This window comes from Lytechinus pictus, chromosome 10 (genome assembly GCF_037042905.1).
Source record: "Lytechinus pictus isolate F3 Inbred chromosome 10, Lp3.0, whole genome shotgun sequence".
Lineage (NCBI taxonomy): Eukaryota > Metazoa > Echinodermata > Echinoidea > Temnopleuroida > Toxopneustidae > Lytechinus > Lytechinus pictus.
The window spans coordinates 12188066-12210391 of record NC_087254.1 but is presented as its reverse complement, the minus strand read 5'-3'; the positions used below and the strand labels follow the sequence as shown (position 1 = coordinate 12210391).

The following is a 22326-nucleotide window of genomic DNA, read 5'->3' as shown; positions in this document are numbered from 1 at the left end:
TACCTTTCAGTAATACATTCAGGATAATAAATGAATCAAAATATGATTTAATGATATTAAATCATATGACAAAGAGAAAAAGGAGCTAGCCAAATATGGGAAGCAAAATACATGTACATAAGCTTTTAGATCCTTAATTAACTTGGCTTGTACAATACTCGTCATCCTAATGAAGAGTAATTCTATGTTTAAATGTAATATTAAAATCAATTAAAATCATATCAATTTGCCTGGTTAAGAGTTCTTAAAGAAATAAACCAGTTCAGTCCCGTGTGAATCAATCAAATTCCCCAAATTTATAATTAGAGTTGAATTCAACATAAGTTTTGAATGAAAACTACACAATTTCAGTCTAAATCCATTCACTTTGATACAATATAGAAATGAACAATAAGTATAAGATTTTATTCAATTAAAAGAGGAAATCAATCTTACTTTAAAATGAAACCCAAAATCTAGTACAACATAATATCATCAATAAATACATCAAAATAAATCAACTTATACCCAAATCTGATTCCCCAGTATCAAAGATACTACAAGGGGAAGATACATGTAGGACACTTCGACGATTTTTTGAAACGCTCGATTAATGCTTATGGGGAAGGGCGCCTAACAGCGTTGAGTAAATAAACCTTCGCATAACGGCACGCGACTGTGTATAAAACATATGGGGAAAATGAGAGAGGGGAGTTTGGAGAGGGCTCAAGGGTGGCGCATGGGAATAATTCCACGTTTTATTACCCAAAAAACCTCTGAAATATATTCATCTCAAATTGAAGGGGGAAAAAATTGAAGAAAAAAAATTTGAAATGTAAAAATCGTCTATTCCTTCAACCCTTCACCATTTCTCTCATATGTTTTGTACACAACCATCTCACGATACGCAAAGGTAAAAAAGGTCGTTACTTACTCAACGCTGTAGGGCGCTCTTCCCGAGCGTTTCGTTACACGGTCTATGTACTGTCCTATCTTCCCCTTGTAGTATCTTTGCCAGTATTAAGTACCACCTCTTCAAAGTTGGGCTTCTTCAGGTTCGAATTTCTGTATCATCATCACGTCATCTCTAATACGTTTGCTTATTACAGATTTTATTTTACCAATAATGAATCAAATATTCATATAAAACTCACAAAAATATTCAAAATTTGTTTGATATCATATTATAGTTTCAAAATACGATTTGATGAATTTTAATAATAGATTTTATACCAATATCTACAATTGTCAAAATGGCAAATTATAGCAAATTTACCAATTTGAATAAAAAGGAAGAAAAGGGTGTAAAATTAATCATAAAAATTCATGAAATCATATTTTGAAACTCCTAATATGATATCAAACGCATTCAGAATGATATTTTTAAGATATATGTGCATATTTGATTTAGTTTTGGTAAAATAGAATCAATATGAAAATGTAGCTCGTCACTGAAGTCGCAATTTTGAACTAACCCCGCAAAAATGGCAATTTCCATTCAAAGACTAGGAACCTGAAGAAGCCAAACCTTGAAGAGGTGGTAATGCATACTGGAAAATTGGACTGGGCTATAAGTGGATTCATTTTTATTATCCTGTATTTTTTTATGATATCATGCTGGGGTTTCATTTTCTTTTAATTCAATCTTTTCAAAAGAAAATTGCACATTGCAAGGTCAGTCTTAACAATGGGAGCAAACATTCGGCATCACATGAGGAGATTTCAGATATCTCACAATACACGCATTCTGAGACATTGTTTTCGGAAAAAGAAATGCAAACAGCTACCCTGGACAACTAACAACCATTCTGAGATCATCCAGGGCCAGCAATAATCACATCAGCATACACACACACCCACCCACACACCCTCACACTCTTAACACCACACCCCCAGTTTAAAAACCAGTACCCGCCGCACAGGGGCGGATCCAGGATTTTCCACAAGGGGGGGGGGGCACATTTTTCCCCAAGAAAAATTTGACAAGCCAAAAAAAAAAGAAAGAAAGAAATGTTTTTAACTAAAAATTTATGGAATGGATATTTCGTCCCAGAAAAAAAAATTACAGGCAAAAATCCACCAGTGCGGCCACACAGAAAAGTTTTTAGCGCCAACAGAGCAGTGACAGTGGACGGGCCCAGTCACAGTTTTCGGATTGTGATGCCAAACATTGAGCCAAGATGTAAATAATGCATTGCTGTCACATAAGGCATAGCTGCGACATTACCGGTTGTATCAAGGGCCTCGAATGGTTAGCGCTAACAACCTTTCTGTGTGGCCGGTACAGAGCAGGTCTACACATTAGTATTGTGAAAACAATTTCGATTTCAGGTTTTAGTATACAGTGTAGTTATAATAACTGCCACAATACAAATGACATTATTTAAGTAATCCTACGTTTTAACATCAAGTAAACTTGGTATCCCATTTCAGGGCCCCATCTGTCAAAGAGTTATGATTGATCCGATCAACCTCAAGTATATGGAAATCCATCAACATCATAATTTTTTCAGGAAATTTGCACAATGAGCTAGGTAAACACGGAGAAGCACACTGAATTTTCAAGAAAACTATGAATGTATGAATAGACATCATATCTAGAAAATGTTTTGAACAAATATGAATTTTCGAAGTTGATGTTGCTGGTCTTCCATAGTTGTGGTTGATTGGATCAATCGCAAGACTTTGTAAGACGGGGCCCTGAACTGTTTTTTCACCTTCCATGTTTTAGCAAGATATGTGTAACTTTTACAACCAGCCCAAGTTAACGCACATCTCCATGCTATAATTTTTCTTTCCAACTTTGAGTTTTATACTCATTGTTACAAGGTTGAAGTTTAAGAATTCGCTTTTAAGCAGGCTCTCTTTTAATAGCAGTGTTGGAGGTCTCAAGACTGGTCTTGCATTCTTGAGACCAGTATATTTCGTCTTGGTCTGGTCTTGACTACAGCACTGCTCTTTAGCTCAATCACAAGGGCTCACCCCAGGGAATAATTGTTCTGTTATCGCATCGCAATTTGCTCCACATTTTTAAAACTGCTACACAAAAAAGTCTTCTTTTAAATAGCAGATTTTTTATAGGAAGGTACAGAACATAGTTGAGAGTTTTTTTATTATGACCAAAAATGCCAATCCAATTCAGTAACCAAACTTATTACCTACACCCCACCTTTTAAGTCACTTCTTTGCCCAATTTGATCTTGATTTGAAGAAAATATCCCCACTGGTTTTGGGTCCCAAATAAAATTTATCTAAGTAACAAAATATTTGTTTTCTGAAAACAACAAGTAGAACCTGAACACAGAGTGCACATATGCTCTAATGTATGATGCTTGAAAAACATGAACAAAGTAAAATGTAGATTTAACCCAGATTTTATGCTATGTATGGACATTCAAAGGATTGTGCAGTTCCCATTAGGTGGTTTCAGACCGCCTCGAAGTTCGCCAGTTCCAGGTATTCTCTGATCGGGAAATTTACCCCGATCAGAAAATACCAGGTATTTTGGCGGTGTGAAAGCAAACTACGCGTAATATCCCCGAAAGAAAATACCCGATAAATAGTAGGTACTTGGCGAAATTACGAGAACTTTCGCGGGGATTTTTCCAAGGTCGTGGGTATTTTGGCGGTCTGAAAGCAAATTACGGGAACTTTTAGCCCAGCGTGTCGTTGGGTGCGGCGCCGTGCATGGGTTGCTGCTGGGCTAGTAGTTTTGAATCTCGCGCCTTGCCTGCTTATTAGACCATACTGCGCATGCTCCTAACTTCAGGAATTTATCCCGAAGTGTATGTTGCGGGGCGGTCTGAATGCAGGAATAATTAATGGGTATTTTTTAGCCTAAAAATGTTCTCGTAATTTAACGGGGATTCTTGTGATCGAGGCGGTTTGAAACCACCTAATGTCACTTCAGACCGCGAATTGTTTCACTTTAAGCATATCTTATGCCAGTAAGCACTCAGATAATTAAGTAGATTTACTTTGAGATAAAGTAAACAAGATAAAACGAAACCTGCCCATACAATTTGACAGAAGTTGCTACTTCTTTAAAGGAAAGGGTCACCAAAATAAAGTTGTCTTTGTTTGCAAGTTACAAGAATACTGATTAGAATAATAGGGAATGGTAAAAATAAGCACCAAGGGCTGAGTATCACAAAAATGTGTGATTACTGCAAATTTCAAAAAATCTGATTGGTTGATAGCTGGCATGGTGAGCAATATACAAATACAACAATGATCTTGATAGGGTCTTTGCCATCTTGTGATAGATTGCAAATCTTTCTGTCATGTGATAAAATAAAAATGTGTTCCCTATTAAAATAGCAGACTCAACCCCCCCCCCCCAAAAAAAATACACATGACTATATTCAAGGGAAAATAGGACAAGATCCATTTGAACCAGTCATACAGGTACATAATTGTAAGTTTAAATTTTTAAATAGGTTTTTAATTTGTGACATCATATACGAGCAGCTGCCCCATATGTTATGCAATATAAAATGTATCAATTTCAATTTTTTTTAAGGTTCATGACGACTAAAAACTTTCTTCCTTCATGAGTGGGTGTGAAAAGATTTGTCTGTTGATAATGATATACTAAAGATACAATAAAACCCAATTAAAATATTTTTTGAGAAAATTACATTTCATTTAGTTTATAGAATTCAAAATAAATGTGAAGCTGCTCGTATGTGACGTCACAGACTTTAAAAAATAAAATTCTAATACCTATTAAAATCTTTCATGGATTTTCTTCGAACCTTCCCAAATATTTCTCATTATATTTTCTGCTATTTTTTACCAAAAAGATTTTGTTAGGGTGAACTTCCCCTTTAAGTGGTCTCTAAAACAGATCTGACTGTCCTGTGAAACCCTTCCTGTTTGGTAATGTGTTCTTACCTGATTATGCATGGCTGAATCATATTCCTCCTGTGTTGGCATCGCTCCTCCTCTGGCTTTGGTCTAACAAAACAAATAAACAAACAAACAAATCTATTTACTTCTACAACTACAAGTTTTATTTTAATCGATCAAATATATTAGTGCAGTTTTTAGATCAAAGTGATTTAAGAAACAAATATTATAGTAATGTATATTTTTATGACAATCATTCTATGTGAATTCAATGTTCATTAGGGCTATTTTCAGTACCACTCATCATCATCATTATTATTGTCATTATCAATATAAATATCATTACTATGACTATCATTATCATTATTAATATCATTATTGATCATAATTGTCATCATCATCTTCATCATCATCATCATAATCTTCATCGTAAATCATCTTCTTCATCGTCACCATCATCATCGTCATAATCTTCATCATCATCATCCTCAACATGATGATGGTGGGGACAATTATATGATTACAATTAACATCATTACTCTCATCACAAAACTGTGACTATTGATTATTAGTTTTATTACACTCACCCTATATTGTAGGAAAGTTTGCTTGAGCGCGTTCTCATTTGAGCACGATCCGCACATCATAGTCTGAACGCATTCCAAACCCTTGGGTGCAATCTAAAAACAATACGTCATTCATATCAAAATTTCATCATCAATATCAAAGACAGACTTTACACAAGATTACTTTGCTTTTATTACGTCAAAATCCACAAAGTCTGTTGACCTTTTTTTTCAATTCATAGATGGATAATTAAGGAAAAATAGATGTACTGCACGGTCTGCACCACTGCATGTATCAGTCAAAGTTATTGAGATGCTTACTGCTTATCGTATGACAAAAGAATAAACTTTGAATCGTAATTATGATTCTTATAAATGATTTTTACCTTAAACAAGGCAAATTGAATTCACTGTAGTTAAGCATCAATTGCAAAAATTAACCAGAAAAAAAACTTTTGGAAAGAATGTGCCCTACATGGTAGGCCTATTTTAGACAACCTCACTATCAAAGCCTACCACTATATTAATCTACATTTGCCGATGTTCCCTACCCAGGAGTTTATCTGGTGACCACAAAAATGCAATATTCAATGAACTTTAACGAGTCCATACCCAGTTTTAGACTTTCCAGTACCCTGGACTGGCTTGCAGGCACACAAAAAAATTCACTTCCAAGGGCCACTTTTCACAACCTACTGCCTAAATCTGAAACATTGGATATAAGCTTTAACATTGCAGTGAGTAGGAATTATTGATTGTTTTTCTTCATTTTTTTACAAGAACCCTGTCTTACAAAGAATTGCGATTGAGCCAATCAACTGCACCTATGGAAAGCCAACAACATCATCTACATGTACAAGCATGTTTGTTCAACATATTTTCTAGATAAATTTCTTGAAAATTCAGTGTGCTTATTTTCATTTACAAAGGACACTTGAGATTGATCTGATCATACATGTATCAGAGCTCTTTGTAAGACGGGGCCCAGGTCTCTTTTGAGCATTCTGAGGGCAGAATCGCCCCCTAGCCCCCATTTACTTTTTCTCTGCTGGCTAGATGACATTTCACGGACCTGTACCTTGTATTGCATACTTCGTAGAACTTATAAAAACCTGTACCAAATTTCACACAAAGGCCAATTCACAGTAGAACAACTTTATCACTCTAAAAATAACCACAATGGATTTCGTTTATCTAAACATTGAAACGTAGAAGTATCACACGTATGAATGAATCATATGACGCCATAAAAATGTTGAAGAATACTCATTATCAATCCATTCTGATCAAATTATAAACATCATTGAACCAATCATGAGTCAAAGTCCATAGAGGGGCTTTTCATGCTGGGGCGTTGTTCCTGACCAAACGCATGACATGCTCGATAACAAACCCATTGATTAAACATTTGATCAGTTGAAATTGCTATTGTGTCAGAAGGTTACTCTGATAGCCAATTGAAATAATGAATAGCTCAGCATTTTTTCTAATTCAATGTTTTGCCTGCTGCAACTATCATAAAAAAGAGACCGGTTCTGAAATGAATTCAATTAAATCATGTTATATGGCATTTCTATGTATGCATTTCTTCTCCATCGAGTACAGTCCTCTTTAAGGAGTATACCCGTACTTGACTATTTCACGCTTCATGCTGTATAAAAGTTTTATTGAACTTTTTTTGTATTTTACATGTTTCTTTTGTGAATGGAGAATAAATGTAACATAATACATTGACTTTGACAAGTTTGAAACTGCTCTTGAAAACCTAAGACATTCCCTAAGGATTATCAGATTTCGCAACAAGTTAATGTTATGCATTACATTGAGGCTCATTAAAAACAAACTCATTACGGTACATAAATCATTAACACATGTTCAATGTACTGTAGATTCTTGAAGTAATGTGCACAAACTGTTAACTTAACTCCAAGTACATGTGCATTAACAAGTAGGTCTACCTGTGTATTCTAAAAGATAGAACAGAACATTTATCTTGGGGTGTGTTCAATGTCGGTTTCCAAATTTAAACGGCAACATGAATCATGACTGATTACAAAACGTGGATATGATGAGAAACAAAAGGTGTGTTCAATGTCCTCCATTCTCAGTCGAAAAGTAAACGTCTTTCAAATCATGATTCGGAGGAAAATTCAACACGTTGAAAAAGATGCATTAATTTCTACCTCAGATTTCACGACAGTGAACACGACTGCGTTTTGAAACGTCTTTAAATTTGCTCTTGCGGTGGAAGCCTATACACAAGCAGGTGCCAAATTGACTTTTCTTGTGATGGGTCAAACTGTGCAATAAAGCTACGCTAACGAAAGCGGGGAAGTTTAAAGACGATCAACATATAAACAGCTTTAAATTTCTGACACTGAACGATGCACAGCTGACAGTTGATTGTGTTTTGTGTTTCGTAACACACCCTCAATGTCCTTTTTTATGATCTCTAATTTGCCCCCACTAACTTACAGATAGCAGAGCTTCCTCCATCCGTCCAGGATATTCCCCAGGTGGAAAGACTCCAAGGGCTGACCGGTTTATCATTGACGTCTGAAACAAGTTTTACAAAGAGAGAAAATACATATTTTGTTATTGTGACTCATAAAAGCTTTCAATCAAATGCTGAAGTATTCTTCATTTAAAAAAAGATGAATACTATAGGGGAAGATCAACCTTGTCTCCTGGTCCCTGGTATTTTAAATTGGTTTGATTTAAAAATAAAAATTAAAGAAAAAAACATTATTAAAGCAACTGACTTCTTGTTCTAGTAGACAATTGGTTCGATTAAAGTGTGTCAAAATTCATTGAAGAAAAACATGATTTTTAAACTTTTTTTTTTTTTACAAACAGCTTCTGCTGCTTCTCCATATGTCATGAAATTCCATTATTTTTTTTAATTTTCTTATTCAAATATCTTTAGTTGAATTTGAATTTTATTTCTTCCACTTTTACGGTAAACAACATAAGTGTGTACAAATGAAATATATTATTAAATAAACAGTTTCAATATTACTTGAATATTTGACATGAAGTACAGAATGTAATTAAAGTCACGGTGGGGAACCTAAATAAAACTAAAAGCTTGTAGAAAATTACGCCTCCATTAGGAGAAAAATATGTGAATCAAAGGAAGCAATGTGATTTGGAAAGGAATAAATGCTCGTAAGGCGATGCTGCACCAGCCTGAGTTTGCTAAATCTCGAGATTTTAGCCTGATCGGCACTCTTCGCGATTAATCTTGAGATTCAAGAAACCCTGTCTCAACCATCGCAAGAAGAACGATTTTTGCTCAAGCGAGACTTTGATGCATTATGGTGTGGCGCTGTGAATAAATAATCCTGAGTGCGTCTGCACCTGCCAATTAGCGGGATAATACATAAAATAGTGCACTATATGTTGCAAATAATCCCAAGTTGACTTGGGATTGCAATCTCGGGATTAATCCAGCGAACTAGCGCGATTGCGTCTCCATTAATAATCTTGAGATTGTTCAGATCGGGATGATTAGCCGGATCAGATATAGCGCGCTAATTTGAAAACTCGCGCTGGTGCAGATGGCCCTATAATATATCACACACAAAAAGAGAACACCTTATGATCAGAGGAAAAGGGTATAAGAGGTATGGAAAGAAGAAGAGAGAGTGGGATAAAATGAAGTGGGGGGAAGGGGTCAGCACTAGCGTACCTAAGGGGGGGGGCAGACTGCCCCCCCTGACGAGTCACATCTGATACAGGGGACGTGCCCCCCCTTTTGAGAAGCCAAATTAATAATTTGTAATGTAAAAATGCAATAAAAACAGAAGTGTACCCCCTCTTTTGAACCTGAAGACCTTTTTTTTCCCCTTTTTTTTTGCTTGTCAAATTTTTTTGTGGTAAAAAATCCTTTATTTGTGGTTGAAGACCTTTTTTTTTTTGCTTGTCAAATTTTTTCGCGGACGAAATATCCTCCAAAAAATTTGCCCCCCTTCTGGAAAATCCTAGGTACGCCAGTGGGGGTCAATAAAACCAAAACAGTATTTCTAGCAAGATCATATTAGGGAAAGCTGTTCACAAGTTACGAATGACCTAAGTCACTTTATGCACGACTGGTGACCCTTTCTTGTGCTAAATGATATAACCCTATGTAACTGATTCAGGACCTAAGAACAGGTTCCAGTCGTGCGTAAAATTGTGCGTAACTTTACAAACATTTTTCTGAAACACCATCCAGTTCGCCAAATTTTATGGGACTCAATAAAGTGCATACATAGTAGCATTTTCTGCAATCATCACCTAACTCTCAATTTTATGAACAACTCTGATGTGTAAGGGTATGGAATGTAAACTTTACATTCAAACAGAGCATGTTTAATAAATACGATCAATTCAAGTGTGCCCACCTCCTCTTTGCACATAAACTGGTAATGATACATTCAGCTTGATTTGTCTGGTTTAAAGCAGTTCTCAGACTGCCTTTTCAGCTGAGGGGTCATACAACCAGTAGGTCCATTATAAAACAAAGCAGAGGCAGACAGGATTTGATCTTTGATCCTAGTCTGTCAATGTCAGGTGACATGGGGGAGTTTCACAAAGATTTAAGTACGACTTAAATCACACTTAAATGCCGACGCGTATCTCAAATGCAACGCGCAATCTAATTGATCAATACGCAGTAGTGCGCATCCTCTCTGCATGATCTGACCAATGCGGTCATGGCTTTTATACCGCGCGCAACAAGGCATTTAAATGCGACTCTAAGTCATACTTAAATCTTTGTGAAACACCCCAGTGGTATAACATGTTTGCAAACCTTTTTGTCATCAGAGCTTTCGCTGACAAACCCCCACTTATCAGATGAAATTTGAACTGGAAGGAAAAATGGAACACCTCAAGGCAAAATATGAATACCGTTAAGAGGTGAATGGGTACCTGGTAGGAATTCATTCTTTGAAACGCAGCGCTGCGTAACAGTGCTGGTAACGGTGTCGGTAACTCCTTGGTAACGGCAGCTCTGCTAAAGCCAGGGTAATTATGCTGCATTACTGTTGAGTGCTTAGAGACTTCTGATAAAAGGAAAATTAAACCTTTGGAACAAGATAGCTTGTGCGAAAACGGAAAAATCAAAGAAACAGATCAACGAAAATTTGAGAAAAATTGAATGAATAATAATAAAGTTATGATATGAGCATTTGAAGTTTAGATCATTATAGTACTAGTAATGTAGATCCTCCCATTGGCAATGAGACAAAAATGTGTGATGTCACATGTGAACTGTTCCATTGCTATTAAATATACTTCACTTAAACTGCCTCTTTTATCACATCTATCAGTAGATCATGTATTTTTTCTATATGAGGACATATAATACAGATTTGCAAAGACTACACTATGGATATTAAAAGAGTTTGTTTCACCATGCGAAAGATTAAAAAGAGACATTTTGGGGGTATTTTGTAGTCCATCAAAGGGAAAGTTGTTCACATGTGACATCACACACCTTTGTCGCATTGCCAATGGGAGGATCTCCATAGCATTAGCGATTGCAATATTCAAATGCTCATAACTTTCTCCTTATTTGTCTGATTTTTCGAACTTTCTTTGATCTCATTCTTTGATTTTTCTGTTTCCAAACAAGCCCACTTGTTCCAAAGGTTTCGTTTTTCCTTTATACAGTGCGTATAAAAAAAAACGGGACCGATTTGAAAAGTCTATTAAATTTTTGTTTCAAATTATGATCTCTATATTTTGGTGTTAATAGGTGCTCTGAAGTCTTATCCTTCAAATGCCATTAAAATAATTTAGTTTCGTTCATGCTTGAGTGAACACGGAATGTTTTTGTCTGGGGTCAAAAAGGAGGCTTGCGCCAAAATGGCATAAAATGATAAATATGATGGTCGGACATCTTGCTAATTGGCAGACTTCCTCTTAACCTTTTCATTATCTTTGCCATTATTTTGAATTATGCGGTCAAAATTCATTTCCAAATCTACTTATTTGCTTGAATATTTCTGTTGTTGTTCCTTTTTTATATGTTCTCTTTTAGGTTTGAATATTCCTTCTTTAGGCAAGAACAATAAAAAAAAACCGAAGTATGGGAGAGCGTGTTTTTTTCCAAATCCTTTCATTGTCTGCTACAAAAGTTATAGTGCCTTTGAACAGTGGCATACTGATGGGTGGGGGCTCGGGGTGCTCCACCCCCCCCCCCCCCAATAAAAAAATCATGACCAAGAAAAAAAGTGGAAAGAAAAATAAAAGAAAACATAGAAAGTAAAATATAATATCCTTTTCTGAATATTATGTTAAAATCACAAAATTTGATATTTTAATAAAAAAGTGGAAATTTTTGCTTGCTCGCTGCACAAAAACTGTCCCTTTTTTTAATACGCACTGTATGGGCAAATACCGGTATTCTTATAATTAGAATGCAACATGACTGATGCCTTCAAACTTACTCAAAGCATCAAAAATGAATTATCGTAGCTTTTATGAAAACATGTTCAGGCCCGATAATAATTTTGTGCATTCATACCCACGCACAGAGCTACCAACCTGAACAAGAACATTTTCAGTATTTTCAAAGCTGAAAATCAGTATTTTGGTGAGGAAATCAGTATTTTGGCGAGGAAATTAGTATTTCCAAGAAATACCATAGGACACACATAAAACCGAAACTTAACAAACCAGTATTTTGCATGAAACCATCAGTATTCTTCTCATTTTTAGTACTAAATCCCAAAAATTTGTACTTATTGGTAGCTCTGCACACAAACTAGATGCTCTCAGGGTAAGTTCTCAGAGTTATGAGCATGCGCAATATGGTTTAAGTACATGTAGCAGGTGAGGAGCGATATTCAAATCGCTAGCTCAGCAAATCAACCAAAGCACCCTGCAGCGTCGCGGCAGCCAGCATATATACTCATTGGACGGGAAAGTTCTTGTAAGTTCTTTCACACTGTGAGAATAACTGTGACCTTGGAAAATTCCTCTGAAATTTCTCGTAATTTTCAACAAGTAGCCTACACTACAGTACCTACTATTTATCTGGGTTTTTTTCCCAGGAATATGAGTAATTTGCTTTCACACTGCCAAATATCCGTTATTTTCATGATCAGGAAATGCATGTACCAGGTAGCCGTTTCATAAAGCTGTTTGTAAGTTATGAGCGACTTTACAAATGACTGGTGATCCTTTCTTCAAGTAAATTACGAGCACCAAATTTTGTTGGTTTGGATTCAGCTCATAAGAAAGGGTCACCAGTCATTTGGAAATTCACTCTTAACGTATGCACTAGCGTACCTACGGGGGGGGGGGGGGCAGGCTGCCCCCCCTGACGAGTCACAACCCATGCAAAAGACGTATCCATGCCCCCCCTGACGAGCTTGAAGACCTTTTTTGCCCCCCTGACGAGTTTGAAGACTACTGTATGTGCCATTACAAGTTCACAATACAGTTCATTCTGCCTGGATTCACCTGAATAAAGATGAACAGCAGAGTACACGAACCAATATACACGTGATAACATGAACGTGGTGCGCTGCACATGACTCTCCCTAGATCAAGCAAAAAGAAAATCTTTTCAACAACAGATTATTCTATTCTACCATTCATGTTTCAGCCAGGTCTTTCTGAAACCTCGAAAATTCCTATGTGTAATCAACATTTTGCGCTGTATCATTTTAAAACCGTCTGCAAATTAGCCCAGCGCGGAGTTGGGGCCCAGGCGCCTTCTGAGCTAGCAAGTTTGAATATCACGCCTTGCTTGCTTATCACACCATACTGCACAAGCTCGTAACTTAAACAACTTTTTTCAAAGGGAAGTTTCGGGGGGGGGGGGGGTGTGAATATGGAAATAATTATCTGGTATTTTTTACCTGAAAAAGTTCTCTTTTTTCAAATGGTATGTTCATGGGGGCTGTGTGAATGTGGAAATAATCATTTGGGATTTTTTAATCTGAAAAAGTTCTAGCTATTCTATGGGGATTCTTGTGATCTAGGCAGTTTGAAACCCACCTATCATATTTTTTTGTCAGAGAACATTATGAGTAATTTGCTTTCATACTGCCAAAATACCTGTTGTCTTCTGATCAGTGTAAATTTCCAGATCAGAAAAAAAATGTACCCGGTCTTCGCAAACTTCAATTTGATCTGAAAAAGCTTTGTCCTTCTCATTCAGTGGTTTGGTAAGTTTTCACAATAGTATGTTACATGTATGTGTCGGAACGAGCTCACCACAATCCAGTTCGTTCTACTTGGATTCATATGAATAAAGATACACAATAGAGTGCACAAACCAATATACAAATCGTGCGCTGCACATGACTCTAACTAGATAAAGCAAAAAGAAAATCTTTTTTCAATAACAGAATATTCCTATTCCACCATTCAATGTTTTAACCAGGTCTTTCTGAAACCTCAAAAACTTCAATGTTTAATCAACTTTTTGCACTGTATTATTTTGAAACCGTCTGGGAATTATCCTCACTTGAACCAGATAGTAGATGAAACAATAAGAGACCATTCTATTAGACCATTCAGCCAGATATTTCTGAAACCTCCCCCCCCCCCCAAAAAAAAAGTTGACTTTTTACACTGAAATATTACTAAACAGTCTGCAAATTATCATCATTTTCTCCAAGATGTAAAGTGCCTCAAGCATTGATAATGATAATATCACCTTATTATCATTAGATATGGTGGGAAAAGTATTGACATGTAGACCAAGAATTCATCAAAATCTATAGATAAGATCAAATGCAAATGTGTAGTTGCGTTAGGTTCAATTGCAACTCAACTTACTTGAAACACCCCGTGATGCTTGATTTGGGGACTTATACCCCTTTCATAAACCCAATAAAACACAATTATGCGGCTAATAGCAGCATAATTTGGTCGTAAAATCAGAGGAGGACAAGAGTTATCCGCATTATTCTGATGCTGCTATTATCCGCATAATAGCGGCATCGGGACAAGATTTTGAGTTTATGAACGTATTTCCATATAATGCGGATAATTGCCATGGTGCGGTCACAAGGTCACCCTTTTCCAACACAACCGCATTGGAGGGGGCGTGTCCAGTTGTCATGACGATTATCCGCCTTTTTCAGGACGGGCGCTCGTAAAAATAATTTATGGAGTTTGTGAACGCAATTTTTATTGATTATCCGCATTACTCTTAGACGGCTAATTGGAGGATATGTTTTATTGGGTTTATGAAAGGGGTATTAAAAGCTGAATTTGCAATTGAACATATCATGATTCCCTGCCAAATGCAACTTCAGAAATGTCTCAATGAGGCCGTTCTCATTACGCTTTCCACAACTAGTTTACTGGAAAACCGACTCAGGAAACCAGTTTGCAAGATCGCTTTGCTAGCGTTCCCACTTGATCACACGAAAGTGATTTTCAAAAGCAATCTTGTTGCTATGGAAACGCTCTCAGTGTGGTGACACGTTTCATGCGAAATTAGAAACTGCAGCGTAGGCATTCTACACCTATCGTGTGGAGGAGCGTGCTCAAAATGTGCAAAGATCGCTTCCCGAAGAACGGTTGTGTCCTTACTTACGCTAAAACCAGTTTAATGAGGCAAAGCGATCTTGAAAACTACATCGCGAGTTGGTTTTATGAAAACCGGTTTGGAAGATCGCTTTGACCATTCTCACTACACACTAAACTACATGTAGTTTCCACTGAACTAGTTTTAGGATGGTAGTGAGAACGGTGTCAATAATTCAAATCCATATACACTCTACAATTCTAGAGTTGCTTTCACTGTACCGTGTTCACCATTATGAGAGAAACTGTATTTTTCCCCAGGTCTCCAGACAAAGGTCATGGCTACCTGGCCCTTTCCATCATCAGGGAACAGAAAGGAGCTGCTTCCATTTACATTTCTACCCTTTTATGTGCTATCAGGGATGATGGATTCTTGTTTGAATGTGGATTCATGTCTGAAGAAAAGCAAGTTTGGGCTGGGGAAGTGAAATCAGGGAAGTTAGTCTGGGGAGGAGAGACTCAGAAATATGGATGATTTTGGCACTGTTGGTTAAAGCATTGAAAGTAAATTTTGTTTCTTTTCTGAGAGAGATTGTGGAATATTTGTTTTCAGTATATAGGTGTAGGTTGAGAAAGAGTAAGAATACAGTATTACCAATCTGTATTAAAGATGGATCATGGCTGAAAATAAGTTACAAAAAAGAGTAACTGAACAGATAGAATATTGTAGGGTGGTACTGGATAGGCTAGAGCTTTAGTATTTAGTATAAGGTGGTCTGTCTGTGACAGATCACCTAATAATTTTGTCACAATTTTTTTGTCATTCTTTATTTTTATAGCCAATGTTTGTCGCCAAGTTTTCTCAAGATCTCTTTAGTCAATTTCTTTGAATATCATGTCATCTATAGAGTCTACCTTAGACATGCCGTAATAAGCTTTCCAAAGTCACCAGGTCATGATGATATCATCTAGGTGCCATTTTGTAAAATTCTTTATTTGATCATATCTACATGTACATCATGGATCATCAATAATCAATCATTTCTACAGCATATAAACTTTGGGTCAAAGGTCAACTGTCAATGTCATCAAAGGTCATGCAGAGGTCATGACGCGTGCAAACATGTGCGTCAAAATATAAAAATGCTCAAAATGGCCTATAATTAATTGTGGGTATGTTTCAGGTCATTTTGAGGATTTTAATATTTTGCGCGCGCATCGTGCTTGCGCGTTTTCGTGTGTAATGACATTACGCAACATAAAATCGCTGTTTTTTCTATGTATATGCAATAATGATATAATTCTGATCAAATTAATACCTTGATCACTTTCTACGATTTATTTATTTATTTGAAATTAATCAACTCTATGGAAAATGATGACAGACCATTCGTCCTCATGACGAATTAAAATCTAGTTAAGTTTTAAATCTTAGTATCAAACTAAAAGGAAAGGGCGACATATCAAATGACTAATGGATTGGATGAGATTTAAAAGAACAACGGAACAGAAGGAAAAAGGGAGAAAAAAGAGAAACAAGTGGAATGCCTCTGGCGGTCTCACCTGCATCGCGCTATTCAATATAGCAGCAGTGCTGACAATTACTATAAAATAATTAATCACAAAAAACACCATTCATATAATGATACAATACTATGTTCATTGACATTTGACCTTGATCATGTGACCTAAAACTTGTCAGTGATACTTGATTATCCCTATATCCACATTTTATACACTATAGCTATAAACTTTGAAAGTTATGACAGCATTCTAATGTTCATTGACCTTAAATGACCTTTGACCTTGGTCATGTGACCTGTAACTAGGACGGGATGTTCAAAGATACTTGATTACTTTTATGTCCAAGTTTCATGAATCAGATCCATAAACTTTCAAAGTTATGATGGTAATTCAACAGATACTCCCATTATGGCCAAAGTTCATTGACCTTTGACCTTGGTCATGTGACCTGAAATGCGCACAGGATGTTCAGTGATACTTGATTACTCTTATGTCCAAGTTTTATGAAATAGACCAATAAATTTTCAAAGTTATGATGGTATTTCAACAAATACCCCAAATTTGGCCAAAGTTCATTGACCCTAAATGACCTTTGACCTTGGTCATGTGACGTGAAACTCAAGCAGGATGTTCAGTAATAACAGAGGGTCGTGAGTTCGAATCCCAGCCATGGCGTAATTTCCTTCGGCAAGAAATTTATCCACATTGTGCTGCACTCGACCCAGGTGAGGTAAATGGGTACCTGGCAGGAATTTATTCCTTGAAATGCCAACGCGCTGTAAAAGGCTGCGAGGCTAAAGCCAGGGTAATAATATCCAATTAAGCGCATAGGGACGCATTTGGCAGTGATATGCGCTATATAAGCATGTTGGTATTATTATTATTATTATTAATACTTCATTAACCTTATGTCCAAGTTTCATGAACTAGGTCCATATATTTTCTACATTATGATGACATTTCAAAAACTTAAAGGAGAATGAAACCCTTGAAACCAGCTGAATCCATATCAAAGAGAAAAATCAAAGAAACATATTGTTGAAAGTTTGAGGAAGATTGAATGAATAATAAGAAAGTTATGAGCATTCGAATATTGAGATCACTAGTGCCATGTAGATCCTCCCAACGGCAATGCGACCAAGATCTGTGATATCACACACGTACAACTCCCTCATTACTTTAGTACTTATTTCACTTATATTCTCAGTTTTATAGAGTCTATCACAAGGTGAGGTGTTCTCTTTATGAGATGACAAGTACAGAGGTTTCACAACATTATATCATTGATGAATCGTTTGTCATATGATTAGAATGAGCAAAAAGAGATGTTTTGGGGTATATTTTCAGTGTCCAAATGGGAGAGTTGTACGTGTGTGACATCACAGATCTTGGTCGCATTGCCAATGGGAGGATCTCCATAGCATTAGTGATCTCGACATTCAAATGCTCATAACTCTTTTATTGCTAGTCCTATTTTACTCAAAGTTTTGTTGATCCTATTCTTTGATTTTTCTGCTTTCACAAAAGCTAACTTGCTCCAAGAGTTTCATTCTCCTTTAACCTTAGGTTAAGATTTTGATGTTGATTCCCCCAACATGGTCTAAGTTCATTGACCCTAAATGACCTTTGACCTTGGTCATGTGACCTGGAACTAATGCAGATTGTTCAGTAATACTTGATTGACCTTGTGGCCAAGTTTCATGAACTAGGTCCATATACTTTCTAAGTTATGCTGTCATTTCAAAAACTTAACCTTTGGTTAAGATTTGGTGTTGACGCTGCCGCCGGAAAATGCGGCCCCTATAGTCTCACTCTGCTATGCAGGTGAGACAAAAAGAAAAGATATATGAAAAGAGAGGGGAAGGGTTAAAATAGGATACATGTGGGAAGAAAATGCTACAGAGAACCGAGTATGAGATATTGGTAAAAGAATGTCATAGACAAGAAGGATAGTGCATAATATATTCCTACATATTTCTATAATCGCTACTCTGATCTGAGATGAAGAAAACAAAAGGAAGGGGGAGTGAGAGAACGATTGAGAGAATGAAGGAGGGAATGGGGAAAAATGAGAAAGAAAGACAGTCTGAAGGATAGAAATAAAGGCTATGGCTCCTGAAGGAGGAAAAAATCTAAGCAATTGCAATGTGCAAATAGTATAGACTCAGCAGGTACCAAAAAAGAAGAAGATAAAAATGGCAGAGATTGGGTACTAATGGTAGTACTGCACTGACCACTAATGCATTTAGCTGACTGCAACACGATATGTCATTCCATTTTCCACAGTGGTGTAGACACACATCGATCAGCCCTGATTGGACTGGAAGTATTGTGCAGAGTGGTACGTGCAAAAAGGGCATTGATGTATTTAACTGCTAAAGGCTATATTTCCTTCTGCCTCTTAAAGAAAGCTTGAACTTGTGTTTGCAGGAGCGGGGAGCAGATTGCGAGGTTATTGTGAATAAACTGGTGAGTATCAAGATTATGGGACTGCAGAGAAGTACACAGAATAAGGATGCTCGACAAGAATCTTCAGGAAAAGAACAAGCAAACTACAAGGAAGAAGAGAAGATGGAAATGAAGAGGAGGAAGGAGGAAGAAGAAGAACAGGAAGGAGAAGAAGAAGAAGAGAGGAAGGAAGAGGAGAAAGAGGAAAAGGGAAAGCAAAAAGAAGAGAAAGAGGAAGAAAAGGAAGAAGATGAGGAAGGGAGACAGGAAGAAAGGAAGAAAAGGAGAGGGAAAAGGAAGAAGAAGAAGTGGAAGAGGAGGAGAAAGAAGAAGAGGAAGAGAAAGAAGAAGAGGAAGGAAGAGGAGAAAGAGGAAAAGGAAAAGCAAAAAGAAGAAGAGAAAGAGGAAGAAAAGGAAGAAGATGCGAAAGAAAGACAAGAAGAAGAAGAGGAAAAAAGGGAGACAGGGAAGAGGAAGAAGAAGAGGAAGAAGATGAAAACAAGGAAAGGAAAAGGAAGAAGTGGAAGAGGAGGAGAAAGAAGAGGAAGAGGAGGAGAAAGAAGAAGATGACCTATTGGACAAATTGGGAAGAATATAAATTTGCATAATCTTCTCAGAAATCACAAAAAATCATTAAATATAGATACATGCAGGCCTACTGTGAGCCAGGACCTGTCTATTTCTAATATATTTTCCTTTCATATAAATTGTTGAGTTGTGCTGTGTGCTTCTGCATTCGCATGCAGTCTCAATGAGGAGTCTAGATTAAATCTAAGGAAAAAATCCTTACAATGTCATGTCATGTACATGTATAGACACAATTTTGAGTAAAAAAACAAAAACAAAACAGGGTAATGAGAGAACCAAGCTAAACTACATGAATATTTTCTAGCTCTAACTCTAATAAATCGATGGTGATGAAAAGCAGATAGAAGAGGGAAATGAAGGTAAGCAAAATGAAGAATAGGGAAATGAAGAGTTATTAATTTAAGATGATGAACTGTTTTGACGACCCGCAAGAAGGCTGTTAACGCCAGGGATGTTACACATCCTCGAAAGCCTTCTTCCAGGAAAAAATATTTAATAGAATACTTACAGCGAGATCTGGACTTGAAACAGCTTGTATAAGAGCTGGATGGTTGTACCCTAGAAAAGAAAACAATACATGTTTATCAACATTCAGATCAAATCAGAAAATAAGGAGACAACTGAATAATTGCTGATAGTGTAGAGTTTTGATAGTTTGATCAGATCAAATCAGAAAATATGGAGACAACTGAATAATTGCTGATAGTGTAGAGTTTTGATAGTTTGATCAGATCAAATCAGAAAATAAGGAGACAACTGAATAATTGCTGATAGTGTAGAGTTTTGATAGTTTGATCAGATCAAATCAGAAAATAAGGAGACAACTGAATAATTGCTAATAGTGTAGAGTTTTGATAGTTTGATCAGATCAAATCAGAAAATAAGGAGACAACTGAATAATTGCTGATAGTGTAGAGTTTTGATAGTTTGATCAGATCAAATCAGAAAATAAGGAGACAACTGAATAATTGCTGATAGTGTAGAGTTTTGATAGTTTGATCAGATCAAATCAGAAAATAAGGAGACAATTGAATAATTGCTGATAGTGTAGAGTTTTGATGGTTTGATCATCATGGCCCAAGTAGCATAAAACACAGCGATTGGTCACAGGACTGATTTGCACAGTTGATCATACACAATCATCAATGCAATCAATCTTTAAAGGAAACCAAAATACAAGGAGAAAATCTATCTTGTCAGAAAGAATAAAATGAGAGGAGCAATCTAAAACTTGTTTTATCAAAAAAATAAAGCGAGTTATGGAAGTTTGAAAATGCATCTTGCCTCCTTCTGAGCACAACATATGTCATGGAAAAAAATAATTCACACCATAATATGCAATATGTAGAATAAAGGGGAAAATCTGAAAATTTGTGTACAAAACAAGAAAGAGTTGTCCACAAAATCAGCCCTTTTGAAGCACATTTGCCAATTTGAGGATCCCATATAAAGTGCAACAAGACTTTTTAAACGTCCATAACTTGCTTATTTCATAACCGATTTTGATGAAACTTTGTTTAAAATTGTTGCTGTCATTTTTCTCTTTCCAATAAAGATTGATTCTCTTCTTAGGTTTTGGTTTCCTTTAATAGAAATCAACTCCACTATCAGTCGCTAAACTTTATAATACAGGGCGTAGACAAGTACCAGATAATCATCCAGTCTTGAACGTGTTTTCATTTTTGTCTGTTAGAGGAGAATGAAACCTTTGGAACAAGATAGCTTGTGTGAAAATAGAAAAATCAAAGAAACAGATCAACGAAAGTTTGAGTAAAATTGTAAAAATGATAAGAAAGTTATGAGCATTTGAAACTTAGATCATTATTGTAATGTAGATCCTGCCATTGGCAATGCAAAAGAAAGTTATGAGCATTTGAAACTTAAATCATTATCTTTGTAGATCCTGCGATTGGCAATGCGACAAAGATGTGTGATATCACATGTGAACAACTTTTCCATTACTTTTGTATATATTTTAATTAAACTGCCTCTTTTATCACATCTATCAGTAGATCATGTATTCCTTCTATTAGGGCATGTAATACAGATTTTCAAAGAATACATTATGGATAAAGAGTTTGTATCACCATAAGAGAGCACAAAGATATATTTTTTTTATAGTCCATCAAAGGGAAAGTTGTTCACAAGTGACATCACACATCTTTGTCGCATTACCAAAGGGAGGAACTCCTTAGCATTAGTGATAGCAATATTCATATGCTCATTACTTTCTCATTATTTGTCTGATTTTTCTTAAACTTCCTTTGATCTCATTCTTTGATTTTTCTCTTTCCACACAAGCCCACTTCTTCCAAACGTTTCATTATTCCCCTTTAAATATATATTTTATTCTCTTGATGCACTCAACCAATATGGTTTGTTTGGACAGCCTGACATTCGGTAAATGTCTGTCTACAACTAGCTACTGTATGCATCAGTATACATGCATCGATCATCCTTATATAAGGACAATGTATTAGCATTTCCAACCAAACCTGCTCTCAACTCTGTGCATTGAAAACTGGAGCCTTGAGGATTCCAATAAGAGAGGAAAAATAAAATAATTATCATAGGTGCATTTTTGTAATAGAGTAATTACACTAAAAAATGAGATTCGACATGACAATTAAAATGAATATTGTTGGCACATTTTACGCAACTGCGTAATTACAATGGAAGTTCTATTCTTCATAATAAAGAGTACAAAATGATTTATGTAAGCTTAATTGAGTAATTAAATTATCATAGAGCAATGACAACAGCCAATAATTTTTCATCAAAATAGCATTAAGGATACATGTATGATGTAAGCAATTATGTTATCAGAGCAATGACACTAATTCTTCTGAATACAAAAAGGATTTATGTAATGTTAGCTGTGTTCATTTTAATA

The 22326-nt window shown here is 36.2% G+C and overlaps 1 protein-coding gene across 1 annotated transcript in view; it reads right to left on the bottom strand.

Annotated features, from left to right (window-relative positions):
* The window catches only part of LOC129269117 (4-aminobutyrate aminotransferase, mitochondrial-like), a 45018-nt gene that overhangs the window by 8221 nt on the left and 14471 nt on the right, over positions 1-22326 (bottom strand). Inside the window, exons 5-8 of the mRNA XM_064105348.1 lie at positions 19942-19991; positions 7872-7952; positions 5418-5510; positions 4876-4938 (exon numbers count right to left, since the gene is read on the bottom strand). Of these exons, the coding sequence (XP_063961418.1) occupies positions 4876-4938; positions 5418-5510; positions 7872-7952; positions 19942-19991 (287 nt within the window). The remainder of the gene's footprint in view (positions 1-4875; positions 4939-5417; positions 5511-7871; positions 7953-19941; positions 19992-22326) is intronic.